The 17,657-nt window shown below is 40.0% G+C and overlaps 1 protein-coding gene across 1 annotated transcript in view; it reads right to left on the reverse strand.

Moving 5' to 3' along the window:
* STRN (striatin) overlaps positions 1 to 10,284 on the reverse strand; it is a 130,510-nt gene extending 120,226 nt beyond the window's left edge. The window contains 1 exon segment of the mRNA XM_043983057.1: positions 9,927 to 10,284. Coding sequence (XP_043838992.1) covers positions 9,927 to 10,163 — 237 coding nt within the window. The 5' untranslated portion in view covers positions 10,164 to 10,284.
* Between the last annotated feature and the right edge of the window lie 7,373 nt (positions 10,285 to 17,657).

The raw sequence follows: 17,657 nt of genomic DNA on the forward strand, positions 1-17,657 counted from the left end.
AAAGAGAACTGAAGCAACAATTACAAGCAGATGGATCCCTTAAATTGGTTCTTGGCTCCTAACATTCGATAAAAATTATACAATCAAATTTGATTTGGCTACAGTAATATTTCATAACTAAAAGCTTTTTAATTTAAAATACAGGGTCTCCCAAAAGTCTTAATAGGATAAAACTGCACTAAGATCAGGAGAATTTGGAAATTTCTCTCAAAGGCCTAATTATATGTTTAGGGCACTAGATTTTTAAAGTTGATCAATTTTTCTGTCAAATTGACAAAAAGTTCTAAATAATACTTTTCCAGTTAGGCCTTTAATTGTCCAAGGTTCAAGCTTAGAGTCAACTATCAGAAACAATTCTGGCTCAAAAAAACTATAGGGGACACTAAAGTGATAAACAGGCGACCAAAGAACATCACTCAGACTTTCAAAAAGCCTTTTATAACTAACACTTATATAGTGTTTTAAGGTTAGTAAAGAGATTTACAAATATCTCATTTTATCTTCATAACCTGGGGAGAGGGGAGAAGGTGCTATTATTATCCCATTTTACACATGGGGAAACAGTCTGACAGGTGAAGTGATTTGTCCAAGGAACATTGCTAGCAGTGACTAGGGCAGTATTTGAAATCAGGTCTTCATGACTCCAGGTCCAGCACTCTATCCCCTGGCCACCTCTACAAGGTTACACATTAAAGCTTCTAATTTTAAAAAAAAAGAAAAGGAAAAGAAAAAGATGAGTTAGATGGCATTGTTTTCCCATGGATAAACAAATGGATCAGGCAGAAAACAAAAGGTGACTACAACATTCTTCTCTGGATCTGCAAAATATGGGGTTTTTAACAGATAATCTCTAAGGTTCTCTGCTGCTTTAAAATTATATGTTCTGTCCCATAACAAGAGGACTATCTCTGGAAGAAGCAGTATATTAATGGGGTCCTTCCAGAGGATATTTGTTGGAGCCAGTCTGAGTTTCATTTTTTTTCTAAATGACCTGTAAAAGGGAAAACATTCTTCTGTAAATGACTCTAATCTTTTCTGAGTATTGAAATGTTCAATAGGCATGGGACCAAAGTATAAAGACCAAAGTACAAAACTGCCTGAGTGAATAGAAAATATGTAAATGAATTTGACTCATAAGTTTGCAAAGTTCAAGTAGTTTGAAATGTTGTTAACACAAATGCTTCACAGTTGTATTGGTCTGTCACTCAAGAAGGTTCAGTGGCTCCCTATTGCCTTTAAAATAAAATACAAACTCCTCTGTTTGGCACATAAAATCCCTATATACAATAGCCCCACCCTACTTTTCAAGGCTGTTATATATTATTTCCCCCCATCATTCATTCTACACTCCTGCCAAACTCACTGATCTCCATACATTCCATCTCCTGCTTTAGTGCCTAGAATGCTCATCCTCCTCAACCTTCACCTCTTGGTTCCTTCAGGGTTGAGCTCAAGTGTCCCCTAGTATTATAGGCCTTTCTTATTGCCCCCAGTTATTAGTACCCCCCACATTAAACTTATAAATAATGTAAATTATATATTGATTCATGTATATGTTGTTGCTTCCCAATAGAATAGAAGTTCCTTGAAGTCAGAATTTCATGTTCCTCTTTGTCCCAAGTCCTCAAATATAACTTGGCACATGGATGCTAAATATATGCTTGTTAAGTGGAAATGACTTATGTTTAGGGTAAACAACTCTAAGATCAATGTTTGTGGGAAAAGGAAACTAATAACAAGCTGCACGTCATCAAGAATATGAAAATTTAGACTCACGAACTGCTGTATAGTGAGGTGAGCAGAACTGGGAGGACATTGTGCATAGTGACAGCAGTATTGTTCAATGAGCAATTGTGAAAGACTTAACTACTCTCAGCAATGCAATAATCCAAGACAATCCCAAGGGACTAATGAGGAAGCTTACTATCCACCCCCCTGGAAAGAACTGATAAAAAGAGCACTTGTGGATTGTACATATATAACCTGGTTGCTGTCTTATGGAGGGGGAGGAAAGGGAGGGAGGGAGGGAGAACAATTTGGAACTCTCAAGTCTTATGAAAATGAATGCTGAAAACTACCCTTACATGTAACTGGAAAAAATAATTTTTTAAAAAGAATATTAGAAATGTATCCTTCCCTTCTACACATATGGAATAATAAAAGCTGCAGTAATGGTCACCAAGCCTCAAGCTCAAAAGGGCAACCAAAACAATCAACAGAGTGAAGAATGTTCCATACAAAAAAGTCAGAATCCTACTATCTTCCAAAGTCATCTGGGTCTGGTGTCAAGATATATAGTAGGGGGGCAGCTAGATGGCATAGTGGTTAAAGCACCGGCCCTGGATTCAGGAGTATCTGAGTTCAAATCCGGCCTCAGACACTTGACACTTACTAGCTGTGTGACCGTGGGCAAGTGACTTAACCCCCATTGCCTAAAAAAAAAAAAAAAGATATATAGTAGGACAACTAGTGATAGATGGCTCCAGATGTTTAAAGCAATTGGGGTTAAGTGACTTGCCCATGGTCACACAACTAGTAAGTGTCTGGGGTCACATTTGAACTCAGATCCTCCCAACTCCAGGGCCAGTGCTCTATCCACTGCACCACTTGGCTGCCCCAAAGGGGTCCATCACACACACAAAAAAAAGACTTAAGAAGCCCTGCTATAGAGGAAATGTAAGTTCAGGTTGTATAAGTTATAAAAGGTGTGGCTATTATAAATTATTTATTCTATCCTATGAAAACTTCATCCCCTTATATTTAACTTGAGTTGTTCAAATAAATGAGAAAATAATATTTTAATGCAGGTAGTTTATGAAACTTGTTATATAATGTGACAAGCTGAAAATACTTTCATAAAAGGATTAAATAAATTCATGAATGATAACGAGCTAAAGGAAACCAGAGATATCTGGAGCATATCCATGCCTCCACCTTGGGGCCTGTCCTGATTGGTGAGTTCCTGGCCAGGACGGTTATTTCATGAGGGGCTTCAGCCATATTGATTTTCACTTCCAACTCTATCTCAACTGACTCTCCCGATTGCTCCACTTGCTCCTCCTTGACCATTGCAGGTATCTCCTCCTCACCCCACCTACTCCAGCTCCCCTTAATGCTGTCTTCCCCTATTAGATCATAAACTCCTTGAGAGGAAGGACCATCTTGTTTGTTTATATTTATATCCCCAGCATATAAGTACTTAAATAAATGTTATCTTTCTCTCTCTCCCCCTGCCTTTTGATATAACCATGGATTTTATCAATAAGCATGATCTTTTGCATCTAGGCTAACCTAGAAAAGCCAAACTGATCTATTATATTCTTAATACAGTGCCCCTAAATGATTCTACTTTTCCAGGAACATAGAGGTAAGAATGTGGACAAAATTTGGTGGTGTGCTAGCCATTTCCTGTACCTGTTAGCCATCTTTCCTAAGAGAACAGAACCACACTGGTTTATAATGACTTTTCCACATGTCCTTGGCACTACTGAGTGGGTACCAAAGCAAAGTAGGGCACTTTGTAAGTGTTCTAAGTATTGAAGGACAGAATATGAATGAACAATGAATGCTATAGCAGTGTTTGGGGCATAAAGCTAAGGAGTAGAAAGCCAGGATCCTAATGAAGATGCATTTATTGGCATCAAGTATTAAGAACTAAAGTACTTCTGTGATGGATAATATCTCATATTAACATTTTGGCTTCCCTGCAGACTATTTATTTTAGGCACAGGGCCTGTGGAGCTCTAGCTTATTAGCATAGTTTTCAAACTTTCATTCAAAGTCCACTATTCATGTTCTTTTTAAAATATGTGAAAATAACAATACTTAAGTTTCATCCCCTACTCACTCAAGACTCTTGTCTTGGTCCTGTCCTCTATATTCTTGTATTATAATAAATTTAAATGAACAATCATTCTGATTTCTCTACATTATATTTATGTCCTGTATTCCTGACTGGATTCAAACAATGTTAAACAGGAGATATCAGGTCACCTAGGTGTGCCTAGGAATTTCATCAGAACATATAGTTATGGCCCTCTTATTTAAAACTAAAACTCACTTAAGATCACAGGACTTTAGAGCTTCATTTTACAGATGAAGAAACTGAGGGCTAAAGAAATGGTGTGATTTTCCTCAATGTCACATAGGTAGGAAGCAGCAAAGCTGAAATTTGAACCCAGATCCTGTTACTCTAAATCTGGTGGGTTTTGTACTACAACAAACTCAAAATAAGCATATTCATGTTATACTAACACAGCAACTTGAGAAATCTGGAGTACTTAATGCTGCCACTAGCTAACAGCGGCAGGTGAACCAACGTTGCTGCTCCTGCATATGTTTGACTGCCACTACATCTGCAGGGGGAAGGCATATGAAATAGAGTGAGGAGGAGGAAAGGTCACCTAATCACCAAAGTCCTTCCTTGTCCTGTAGGTGGACAGAGAAAGTACTTTGGACTGTGTATGCTCAGCTACTTTGAGTCCGTAGAGATCCTTCCAGATGCATCTGTAAGCCCTCCATGACTCAAAATGTAGGTCTCCTCCCCAAACTGGAAATCAGAGCTCTATAGCAAAAGACTGCTTCTGCCCACACCCATTCATTTAAGTTAGATAATACATTTGGTTCCTAAATTAAGGAGCTACTCCTACAATTTTGTGGAACAAGGTTGAAAGGTGCACCCAGCACCACAAGCATCTAACAAGGCTCTACATGTAGAAATCCAATTCAACAAGTATTTATTAAGTACCTATTAATTGTCAGGCATTTTTCTAGGTGTCAGAACAGAAAGACCAAAAAAAAAAAAAAACCCAAAACCCTAAAAAAATTTCCTACTTTAAGAAGCTTACATAGGGACCAGGGAGACCTGAGGGGAAATAATCTGTACACAGAGCAAGCATAGCACAAAGTAAGCATTTAATAAATGCTTTATCTATCTACAAAGATAAACAAATGCAAATAGTTCAGTGAGGAGAAAGAATACTTTTAAAAGTCTCTTCAGGGGCAGCTAGGTGGCGCAGTGGATAAAGCACTGGCCCTGGATTTAGGAGGACCTGAGTTCAAATCCAGCCTCAGAGACTTACTAGCTGTGTGACCCTGGGCAAGTCACTTAACCCTCATTGTCCTGTGCACCCCCAAAAAAAAAAAGCCTCTTCAGGAGGAAGAACTCAGGTGATCTATGGTTCTAAGGCAGTGATGTCAAACTCCAAGAACATCACTAAACATCCATAAGAATTTCTGTGGGCTACATACTGACTTAGTTTTAAAGTGTAATACTGGGGTTTTTTAATTTTTTTTTATTTTTATGTATAAGGTATTTTATTTTTTCCGTTACATGTAAAGATAGTTCTCAACTTTTGTTTATACAAGCTTTACAATTTCAGATTTTTCTCCCTCCCTCCCTCCCCTCCCTCCCCCCTCCCCTAGACAGCAGGTAATCTGATATAGGTTATATCTATATATCTCTATACATATACATATACATATATAAATACACACATATATATATATACACATAACATTAATCCTATTTCTGCATTAATCCTGTTACAAGAGAAAAAATCAGAGCAGTGATACAAAACCTCAAAATAGAAAAAAAAACAACAGCACCCAAAACAAAAGAAATAGTATGGTTCAATCAGCATCTATACTCCACAGTTCTTTTTTTTTTTCTTGGATTTGGAGATCCTCTTCTATCATGAGTTCCCTGGAACTCTTCTGTACCATTGCATTGGTGAGAAGAATATAGTCCATCACAGTAGGTCAACATAAAGTGTAATACCGTTTTAATGTGGTTTTACTTATTCTGTTAAATATTTCCCAATTACATTTTAATTTGACTCTAGGTGCATTAGGGGGTGTAGTGGGCAGTATGGGGTATCTGACACTTCTGGTTCTAAAGGACAGAGGTGAAGAGGAAGAGCTTTCCAGGCAATGGGGCCAACCTGTGCAAAGGTGCAGAGGCTGGAAGTGAATTGTCATGTCTGGAGAAAAACAAGCAGACCACTTTCCCTAGAGCACAGAGTACATCTGCAAGCATGTGGACCCAGATTGTAAAGGGCTTTGAATGTTAACACAGGAATTTGCATCTTATCTTAGTAGCAAAAGCAAGTCCCTAAATCTTGTTGAGCAGGCGAGTGTCATGGTCTGAAGCTCTTTATTGATTTGGGACTACAGGATCATTGATGTGGAGTTGGGCAAGATCTCAGAGACCATCTAGTGTAAACCCCTCATTTGATAAATAGGCAAAACTGAGGCCCAAGGAGACTAAATTATTTGCCCAGGGTCACAAAGGTAATAAGTATCCAAAGTTCATACTATCTGTCCTATACCACATTGTTCTGCTACCTGTGTTTCTTCCACATTTCTGCTCCACTTAAGACCTTGGGGAGAACTTTGATCTCGTCTTCCACATCAAATTCAGTTATTCTGCAAACCAAAAGTAGCCAGGGATTTTTGAATAACTGAAATAGAAGGAAAAATGATAAAAACAATCTCAACATAACATACTCTACTCCCTAAGGCTGCTTGAAAAAGGAAGGAATATGATGGCACTTTGCACCTGGTAGATGCAAGAGCTAATTCAGCACTTCATTACTTTGCCATGGCAACTTAAAAAAGAAGGACATACAGATTCCAAAGGAACAATTAGCTTTAATCTGAATGGTGGGTTTTTTTCTCACTACTTTTGGGGTTAATGGCTTCTGAAGTAAAATATTAAACTGAAGATACTAACTGACCTCTCTTTCATAACCTAATGGGTGCTTTCCATTGTTTTACATTGGGAAAATCCAAAACATTAAAAATGGAAGATGAAAATATTGAGATTTTTTAAAGAAAAATATAGCTTATATTTTCTATATTTCTATATAATATACATGATAACAGAAAAACTAGTTACATACACAGTGCACTATGTAGCTTTGATGGCCTTTATGATTTTTTACAACAGATTTATCTTCTCCAGTTAAATTTTGCTGATAACAATATTAAAATTGATGTTCTTTAAATGAAACCAGCAGACATTGTAGAATAGTGGTATCTAAAAAGGAGTAGAAGGGTGCCAGCCCAAATGTAAAATCTGCTATAGATGATCCATATATGACTCTTCAGGACCCCATGGACCAATCCTCTATATGGTTTTATTGGCAAAGATACTGGAGTAGTTTGCCATTTCCTTCTGAAGTTTTAGTTGGGGATTAAGTGACTTGCCTAGGGTCACACAGCTAGTAAATGTCTGAGGCAGGGTTTGAACTCAGTTCTTCCTGACTCCAGGCCCAGTGCTCTATCCACTAAGTCACCTAGCTGCATTACCTGAAACATAATAGGTTCTTAATAAACTTTAAAAAATTAAACCAAATAGCATTAACCAAATATATCCTTTCATGCTTTTTTCATCCAACAAATCCAAAAACTGAGATTTTTTATTAACAAATATTGATTAATTAGAAGGAATTATGAAGATCATGTAGTCCCCAAACTAGAAATAAAAGTCTAAGGCCCACTATGTGCTTCCCCTCTCCCCTTGATTTCTGTAAAGCTATAAAAAAGCCTTTTCAAAACTCCATGTCTTAGAAATCCCTATGCTCTTTTAATTATATTTTAAATATTATATTAAATGTTATATTATCCAAAAAGGAAGCTTTTAGAAGCAGGGGGCCACTAAGCTAATGAGGCCTCAATTAACCAAGGCTGAAAAAAAAGGCAGGTCAAAGCTTCTTTGCAGTTCAGTAGGTAGGATCTGGCCAGTGAGGAGTGGCTACTGCACTTCTAGCCTGGGGTGGGGGAAGGAAATAGGGAAGATAGGGAGACCATCTCAAAAAAAAAAAGTCATATAAAATGGGTGAAGGCATCAACATTGAACAATCAATATTCTAGCTAAAGTATAGATGCTCTTCATCAATGATTCCAGTTAAAATGCAAATTACCCAAACAAAAGTTACTGAAACAGCTTAAGTTATCATATTGCTTATGCTTAACTGGGGTTTTTTTTGTGGGTTGGGAAATGAGTTTGTTTAGAAGCAGCAATTGGGAGCACTTGAAACTAATACTTATATGGAGAGCACCAAGAAAAGTTGGCTATTTTTAAAAAGGCGTGATGATATTCAGGTTAGTGACACCCTTGTTTCCAGGATTTTTCAATCCACAAGCATTTATTAATCACCTACTAAGTATCTAATAGTGGGCCTAAGCACTACAAATACAAAGTCAAAAATGATATAGTCTAGGCACTCAAGGAACTTATAATTCTATCAAGGAAACACCATGTACATGTTGGATCACAGATTTAGGACCTGCAAGAGAAGTCAGAAATCATTTAATCCACACCGCCCCCCCCCCTTATTTTCTAGACTGAGGAAATGAGGCTCAGAGAAGTTGTGTACTTGCCCATGGACAAGACAAGTTAGAAGAGCAGGATTCAAACACAGGTCTTGTGCCCTCAAAGCCTGTAGCTCTTTCCACTGTACTATTCTGCTTTTTCCATGTAACTAGATACACTGTATATCAAGGAATCTACTAGCTATACCCAGAAATAGGCAGGCATAGCAGAGGACCAAATCCCACCTTCTGCAAGAGGCCTTTCTCATCCCCCTTTGACCCCCTGCTTCTGCCTTCCCCCTAGCGTTACTTTCTACTTAACACGCTATCTTCTATTTGTATGTTATTTCCCCAATTAGAATGTGAGCTCCTTAAGAGCAAAAACCCACTCTTCTCCGCCTTTCTTTGAATCTGTAGGTACATGACTCGACCATTATTAGAAATCCCTCTAAAATCTCAGAACGTAAAGCATAGTAATGAAATTAACCATGAGAAAGCCTATAAACACTCAATCTTTCATTTTTTTAAGTTCCAGGACTCATAACTTCTTCAGTGGACATATCTCTAAACAAGTCATTACACAGAATACAATCAACGTGACTAACAGACCCTCAAACTTCCTTCAAGTAAAGAACTCAATCTGGAAAAAAACATTTTTACAAAAAGTTGTTTATGTTTTTGTTGGGGGGAGGCTGTTTTACACAAATACACTAAGTAGTTTTTGTTTCTTTTTTAAAAATCTTAACAATATCAGTGTTTCCTCGAGTAACACACCTGAATGTGATCTTCTCTCAGTCATTCAAAACCTCGGCTCTAAAATCAGCGGGTTTAAAAGCCACTGCAGCAGAACACACAGGTTCATATGTATAGGAATTTTCTATTTCTGAAGATACCACTTTTTTCCCGTTTTAGTTTTTCACCCCTAGTCATTGCCCTGATAGAACTCATCTGTCCTCTTACTTTCTTTCGCAGGGAAGAGAATATACAGGAGAAATCAACCAACCAACCAAACCAAACCAAACCACAACCAAACAAAACAAAACCCACAACCCTCTGGCCAAGTGCTGGCCCCTCAACTCTACTGGGCACAGCTCTGGCTCTTGTCCCCAGAAGCGGGGCATGACCCTTAGAAACAAAGCGGTGCTATCGGCTGCACCAGGAACCTCCTTGCCAATCTTAATCATAAAAAAGTAAAGACCCCCGAGCTCGGAGTTGGCTAGGAGGTGGGAGATATTAGGCTTGGGGAAGCAATGGAGACGCCTGGGGAGGGCAGCTTTGGGAGTAGGGGGGAAGGGAAAGGAATAAGGCATTTAATTAAGTTGCCTATAGGTGCCAGGCATGGTGCCCATGTCCTCTACAAATATTATCTCATTTAATTAAGGGAGAGGGGAGGGATGTAAAGGGTAGTAGCCCGGGCCTATCTAAGCCGGTATGAGTCGGGGTAGGTGGGGCGAGATGGAGGGGCTCTCGGGGCGGGGTGGGCGGGAAACGAGGGAAGGGGGAGGGGGGACAGGCGGGAGGCTGGGAGAAGAGGCCGGGGGCGGGTCGAGGAGGCAGGGAGGAGGGAGGAAAGAGGCGGGAGGAGGAGGGCCAGGACGGGAGGGTCTCACCTGCAGCTCCGCCCGCTCCACCTCCCACTGGGCGCGCTCCACCTCGAAGCGGGCCCACTCGTGCTGCAGGAAGTGCAGGATCCCTGGGAGGCTGTACTGGGCTCGGGCCGCAGCCGCCGCCGCCGCCCCGTCGCCCGCGGCCGCCGCTTCTGCCAGGGGCCCGAGCCCCTTGACGCCCGCAGCTGCCGCTGGGTGGCTGTTGCTGAAGAAGACACCGGGCCCCGCCTGCTCGTCCATGGCGGCCGTGGCGGCGGCCTGCTGCGGACCAGTGCCGGCTCTCGCAGCCGCGGAGGCAAACGGCAGCAACGGCGCCTCCTCCTCTTCCCTCCGCCCTCCTCTCCCCGCCCACACTCCGAGTCAGCAGGGAGCGGCCGCCTGGGCTCTTGGGCCGGCCCCCCAAGCTGCTGACGGGCCGGGAAATGGGTCAATTGCAGAGCACGAGCGCCCCAAGGGCTTGCTGGGAAATGTAGTCTCGGGATGCTGGCGTTAATCAGCGGGAGTTGGGGGAAAGGAAGGATTTTTTAGAAACTGGCGCTGAGCCCAAGTTTAGTGGAGTCCTCTTAGCTTTCCTTCCAACCGCTCTGCCTAGCCGACCCTGGTGCGAGTTGGGGCGTAAGGTCCTTCTTATCGCGACACACACACACACACACACACACACACACACACACACACACACACACACACACACACGGAAGGAAGTTCTTGGGCAGCCCTCTCTTGCACATACCCACACCCACGGAAGTTCTCCGGCACGGTTCTCTCTTGCACTGTTTAGCACTCGCACACGCGCCCTCAACCCCGAGGAAGTTCTCTGTGACAGCACTCTCTCTAGCATTGTCGCGCACAAGCACCCACAGATCTGCGGAGATAAACATAATTACATCCAACTACGCACAAAATTATTAAAGACCACCCCCTCTTCTCCCAAGAGCTTTCGTTTATGTGGATTATATCTAGCCTGTTTGCAAGCTGGTCCTCTTTCTAATCAAAAGTCTATATGAGAATTTGTCTTATCCTCTGTACCCTGCTCCATACACTTCAATTAAAAAGCAAAAATATGGTCACGAGTTTTGTTTTGCTTCCCTGTTGCAGCTGTGATCTTTTATGTTGTATTTTTTATTGCTTTTCAAGCTGCCACTCACCTAAAGAAGTACCTCCCTCCAAAACAGGTTTTTCTTTAATTCCCTTTCTCTCCCCACACCCCAACCCCACACAAACTTTCTAAGTCCTTTCACCAGTTAAATTGTTCTCTAAATATGGCCCAGGAACCCTCTGGGGTCAGCAAGATCTTTTCAGGGCATGAGCAAAATCAAAGCTATTTTCATAATAAAACACTTGATTTTTATTGTGGTAAATATCGGTATATATAACCCATATAAACCCCAAAAGGGAGTGGTCTTCAATTAAGAGTGTAAAGTACTGATTCCAAAAAAAGTTTGAGAACCGCTGTGCTAATTTGTAAGATCTTAGGTTTGGATATGGAAGCTAGCTTCCAGGTCATTCCAGTGTCAGCCCCCTTATTTGATAGTTGAAGAAACTGAAGACCTAAAAGATTGACTTATCAAAGGCATACATGTGGTGTGTACAGACAGAACTGATATTTGAATGTAAGTGTTAGGTCCCAGTTTACACATCCAGAACTCTCTCAACTGAAACTGGAAAAATGGGAGAATAGCTGATCTCTAGGACCCTTTTCAGCTGAAAACCTGTGTGAACCTAGAAAATCCTCTTCTTCCTTTCTGTCTAAAGACCAAAGGGCTTCTTCACTCCTGCTCCAACCACCTGGAAAACTAGCACAGTTGCCTGTTTCTCTCCATTGTTCCAAATCTGATTTTGTTGATCACATCTTTTGACAATTTCCTAAGGCAATTCTTCCAAAGCCTTAGCTCACTCCATGCACATAGTAAGTAGGGAATATTGTCCAATTGAATTAAATTTCTTCTGTGAATGGTCCACTGGTAGAGGGCATTAGTTGCTTGGCTGATACGGTCTCCCCAAGAGAAAGAGATTGGAGAACCTGCTCCTGGGATTAATGTTATTCCAGGACAATTTGAAATGGAAGTGGCTTGGAGAGACTCTGGAGCATATATCAACACTCTGTAACCGGTTCCATTATGCTAACTACTTGGTTCAGAGAAGTCTTTTTAATTGTCTCTATAGCCAAAACTGGGGTATTCTCAAAATGACCTGAGGCAGCCTCAGCCTACTCTCTTCAGCACCACTGCTTCTTTTTTTTTTTTTTTTTTGTGAGGCAATTGGGGTTAAGTGACTTGCCCAGGGTCACACAGCTAGTAAGTGTTAAAGTGTCTGAGGCCGGATTTGAACTCAGGCACTCCTGACTCCAGGGCCAGTGCTCTATCCACTGCGCCACCTAGCCGCCCCAAGCACCACTGCTTCTTATTGGACTCCACTGATGGTGGTATGTAAGAGATACCATAAAGAGGTGCAGTGGGTAGAGTACTCAGAAAGTCCTGAGTTCAAATCCAACCTCAGACACAGTTGTATGTCCTTAGGCAAGTCACTTAATCTGTTTGTCTCAGTTTCTTCAGCTGCAAAAATACAAATAATAATAGCACCTATGTCAGATGTAAGATGCTTAATGTAGATTATATAAATGCTATTATTATTTAAGGAAGAGGGCTTGAACCTCCTCAGTGAAACCAACATGTAGCTAAGTTAAAATGGGCCTTGGACCTAGGCCTCCATTTAGAGGATTTAAAATGGAGACACATTTATGTCTCCATTTTAGGTTGAAAGCATTGGAGACTAGGTTCACTGGCATCCCAACATCTAGGTTTTACAGTCAGCTTAACATTGATGTCCTAAGGAGCAAGGAGTGACCTTTTGGGACCTAACCCAGCAATAGCTAAGACTAGGATTTATCCAGCAGGGATGCTAGAGTTTAAAATGGCATAAAAAATAAGGTGCCAGATGTTTTTCAAGTCTTTAGTGTATTTCCCTCTTTCAGAAATCTTGAAAATTGATCCTACAACATCCTCAAGATTGTGTCACCTACAGCATAGACCTCCCGTGTATATAGTTGGTCTATTTCATATAATAGCTAACATTTAAAGAGTACCTACTATTTCCTAAGCACTATACTAAGCACTTTACAGTTATTATCTCATTTGATTCTCTCAACAATTCTGGTCTTATTGTTCCTATTTTTACAGATGAAGAAACTGAGGCAAGCAAGTTATATGATTTGCCCAGGGTAACACAGCTAGGAAGTGTCTGAAGCTGGATTTGAACTTGGGAAGATGAGTCTTCCTGACTCCACACCCAGCACTCTATCCACTGTGCCAACTAGAGGCTCTTAGTTCAGCTGTACTTTTCATTTTTATGAATTTATTGCCGTTTCTATTTCGTTATGGAGTGCAACAGGGGACTGTGATGATAGAATCCAAATGTAGACCCCACTGTCATTGATATAGAAAAGAGTTTATTTTAAAAAATTTGATAGATATTTTTGATCTTTCATTTGCTAGTTGTGGTCCTTCTAGTTTGTCCTTAAATGCTCTTTTGATGATTTGGCTTGAATCTCTCAAAAAGGTTTCCATAAAATTGATTTTCCCTCCATTGATTCTCATTCTTTTTATGTAACAGTGTGCACAATATTCTACCACCATCCCCTATATCATAAATGAGTTATGTTCTAAATCAGTATAGTGTTTGCATCCTGTGTCTCTCTGTTTGGCAAAGAGATCATGTTTGTGAACCAAGATTCATACAAATGGTGGTAGTATATATGGATATCTATTCTTTTATTCATTTCACATATTTAGGAATAAATCAGTTGCTTCATTTGTAAGCCATAATAAATGAGTTGTTTCATCTGTAAGCCACATTATCTCACTCTCCACAAGTTTTTCCTTTGTTGCTCTTTTCAAGATCTCCTATTCTCTGCTTCCTATAAATGTATGGTTTCTCCTTCCTAAAAAAAACAAAACCTTCATTTGAACCTAGAATTCTCTCATGTTATCATCCTACACCCCTTCAAGGAGAAGAAGCCTCTTCCTAGAAGCTATCTATACTTTTGGCCTCCTGGCTTTATCCTGGGTCTCTTTCTCCTTGCATTACATTCTGTCCTCTCATCTACTTTGTTTGTTTGTTTGTTTTTCGTTTTTGTTTTTGTTTCTGGGTGTTTTTTTTTTTTTGCGGGGCAATGGGGGTTAAGTGACTTGCCCAGGGTCACACAGCTAATAAGTGTCAAGTGTCTGAGGTACTCCTGAATCCAGGGCCGGTGCTTTATCCACTGCGCCACCTAGCCACCCCCCTCCCATCTACTTTTCAACCCCTTTTAATATGGCTTCACCTGAAAAAGCTTTCTACAAAGTTACCAATGATCTTTTTTTTTTTTTTGTGGGGCAATGAGGATTAAGTGACTTGCCCAGGGTCACACAACTAGTAAGTGTCAAGTGTTGGAGGCCAGATTTGAACTCCAGTACTCCAGGGCCAGTGCTTTATCCACTGCGCCACCTAGCTGCCCTCCCTGATGATCTTTTTTTTTTTTTTTTTGGTGAGGCAACTGGGGTTAAGTGACTTGCCCAGGGTCACACAGCTAGTTAAGTGTCAAATGTCTGAGACTGGATTTGAACTCAGGTCCTCCTGAATCCAAGGCCAGTGCTTTATCCACTGCGCTACCTAGCTGCCCCCCTAATGATCTTTTAATTGACAAATCTGATTACTTGTTCTCAAGCTTCTCCTTTTTTCTCTGCACCATTTGACACCATTAACCACTTTCTCCTTCTAGATACTCTTGCTTCTCTGGGATTTTGTGACATTGTTCTCTCGTTTTTCCTCCCACCTGTCTGGCCACCTCTTCTCAGTATCCTTTGCTGGATCATTATACCTTGCTTTCTAATTGTGGATGCACGCTAAGGTTTTGCCTAGACTCATTCTCCTTTCACCAAATCCACAGATTCAATGATCATCTTTACATCAACTCCCAGATTTACATATCCAGTCTCAGTCTCTCTCCTGAGCTCCAGTCTCACATCGCCAACTACCTGTTGGACATTTTGAACTGATCTTTGCTAGGAACCTAAAAGTCAACATACCCACAACAAAACTCATTTTTCTCCCTATATTCTATATTCTAACTTCTGTCAATCAGTCACCTAGATACACCAATGTCTTCCTTGATTGTTTGTTCTCCTTACTCTGAATATTTAATCAGTTGACAAATCATGTTGATTGTTTTTACACATCTCTCACATCTGTCCCCTTGCAATCCACACAGCAATCACTCTCATTCAGGCCTTCACCACCTTTTACCTTTTGCATTTAAAGTCTTTCACAACCTAACTTAACCTACTTTTTATTTTTTATATATTTCTCTCCTTCATATACTCTATGAATTCAGCCAAATTGGCTTTCTTGCAATTTTTTGTGTACAACATTCCATATGCTGCACCCATGCTTGGAATATACTCTCTTCTCACTTCAACATTTTAGGATGCCTAGTTTCTTTATTTCTTTTGTTTTTTTTTTTTTTTGGGGGGGGGGGTGGTGTTTGGTGAAGCAATTGGGGTTAAGTGACTTGCCCAGGGTCACACAGCTAGTAAGTGTCAAGGGTCTGAGGCCGGATTTGAACTCAGGTACTCCTGAATCCAGGGCCGGTGCTCTATCCACTGCACCACCTAGCTGCCCCAATGCCTAGTTTCTTTCAAAGCTCAACTCATCCTACTTCCTGAAGAGGAGCCCTTTCCTGATCTCCCCAGCTGTTAGTGCTTTTCCTCAAAAATTAACTTGTATCTATGTTGTATATACTTACACGCATAAATGTTGTCTCCAACAAATAAAAAGTGGGACCTTGTGTTTTTACAATTACAAAACTGCAAACATGTCATTTACTACTGAATACCACTTGTGAAAGCATGTCTGTTCTCTTCTGATACCCTATATGTGTATTATTATGAATTTTACACCTTTAATAAATTCTTATTAAAAATTTTTTTTAATAAATTCTTTTTTTTTCTTTTTTTTTTAGTGAGGCAACTGGGGTTAAGTGACTTGCCCAGGGTCACACAGCTAGTAAGTGTTAAGTGTGTGAGGCCGGATTTGAACTCAGGTACTCCTGACTCCAGGGCCGGTGCTCTATCCACTGTGCCACCTAGCTGCCCCTAAATAAATTCTTATTGAATTCTATATATCCCATCTATTTTTTTTTTTTAGTGAGGCAATTGGGGTTAAGTGATTTTCCCAGGGTCACACAGCTAGTAAGTGTCAAACTTGAAATTACATCTCGCATACATAACTTTGCAAAGACTAGCATGCATGCCTAGAAATGTGTTCCCCCTTCGCCTGTCTTACAATCCTTAAATGTTAGTTTATACACCCCTATAAACCTGACACATAATAAGTGCTTAATAAATACTTGTTGACTAATATCCTGCGGGAAGCCATCCCTGATTTCCTTGTTAGTATTTTCTTCCTCCTCAAATTATATTGTATTTATTTGCTTCAATATTATATTACTATAGTAGAGTATAAACCCTTTGAAATGAGGGACTATTGTTCATTTTGTATTTATATTCCAAAGTCTAACACAATGCCTTGTATATAGTAACTATTTAATAACCACTTATTTTTTTAATTAGGAATATTGAAATCACTGATATATAAAAGCTTAGGTATTTTTCCACTAATTTGTAAGTATATTAAGACATTTGGCATTTTGAATACTTTTCAATACTTCAGCAACCTCTGATTTCAACAGGGTGAATCTCTCTACAGATACAGATAGAAACTCCTCTGACTTAGGTCTTCTTCTTTTTTTTTTTGCAGGACAATAAGAGTTAAGTGACTTGCCCAGAGTCACACAGCTAATAAGTATCAAGTGTCTGAGGACAGATTTGAACTCAGGTCCTACTGAATCCAGGACCAGTGCTTTATCCACTGTGCCACCTAGCTGCCCCCATGACTTAGATATTTAAGAGTGGGTGAGGCCATATTCCCCTATGGCCAATGTGATGATGAACTATGAACTCAACTATGCTGGTCCTCTGAATAGAGACTTTTTTTTTCTAGTTACATATAGAGATAGTTTTCAACATTTGTTTTGTTTTGTTTTGTTTTGTTTTGTTTTGCGGGGCAATTGGGGTTAAGTGACTTGCCAAGAGTCACACAGCTAGTAAGTGTTAACTGTCTGAGGCCGGATTTGAACTTAGGTACTCCTGACTCCAGGGCCAGTGCTCTATCCACTGTGCCATCTAGCTGCCCCAACATTTGTTTTTATAAGATTTCTAGTTTCAAATTTTTCTCTCTCCCTCCCCCGTCCCCAAGACAGCAAGCAATCTGATATGTTATATATGTAAAATCACACTAAACATATCTGCACATTAGCCATTCAAGATTTTCAGACTTTCATTGACTAAATCTTTAGTAAAGTCTAATTTCACTTTTAAAACTAACATTTTCTTTGACTGTTTTTCACTAGTATTACTAATGATACTATTATTATTCACTATTACTAATGTTAGCAGTACTTTGGGGGTCACAAAGGAAGGGAAATAATTAAGATTTTCCTGATCAAGTATTTTCCTGGAAGAGTGAAGAAGATTAAAGAGGATGTGTAGAAAAAAAAAAAGATTGCTTTTTGAAGAATTAAACTTCAAGTGGGTAAAGAGGAAAAAAGTATACAACATGTACAGAATCCCTTTTTGAGGGATAAGAAAAAAATGGTAGAGAACCAGTGTGCAAGCTGTCTGATATTTAAATTGAGGTGTA

This window comes from Dromiciops gliroides, chromosome 2 (genome assembly GCF_019393635.1).
Source record: "Dromiciops gliroides isolate mDroGli1 chromosome 2, mDroGli1.pri, whole genome shotgun sequence".
NCBI lineage: Eukaryota > Metazoa > Chordata > Mammalia > Microbiotheria > Microbiotheriidae > Dromiciops > Dromiciops gliroides.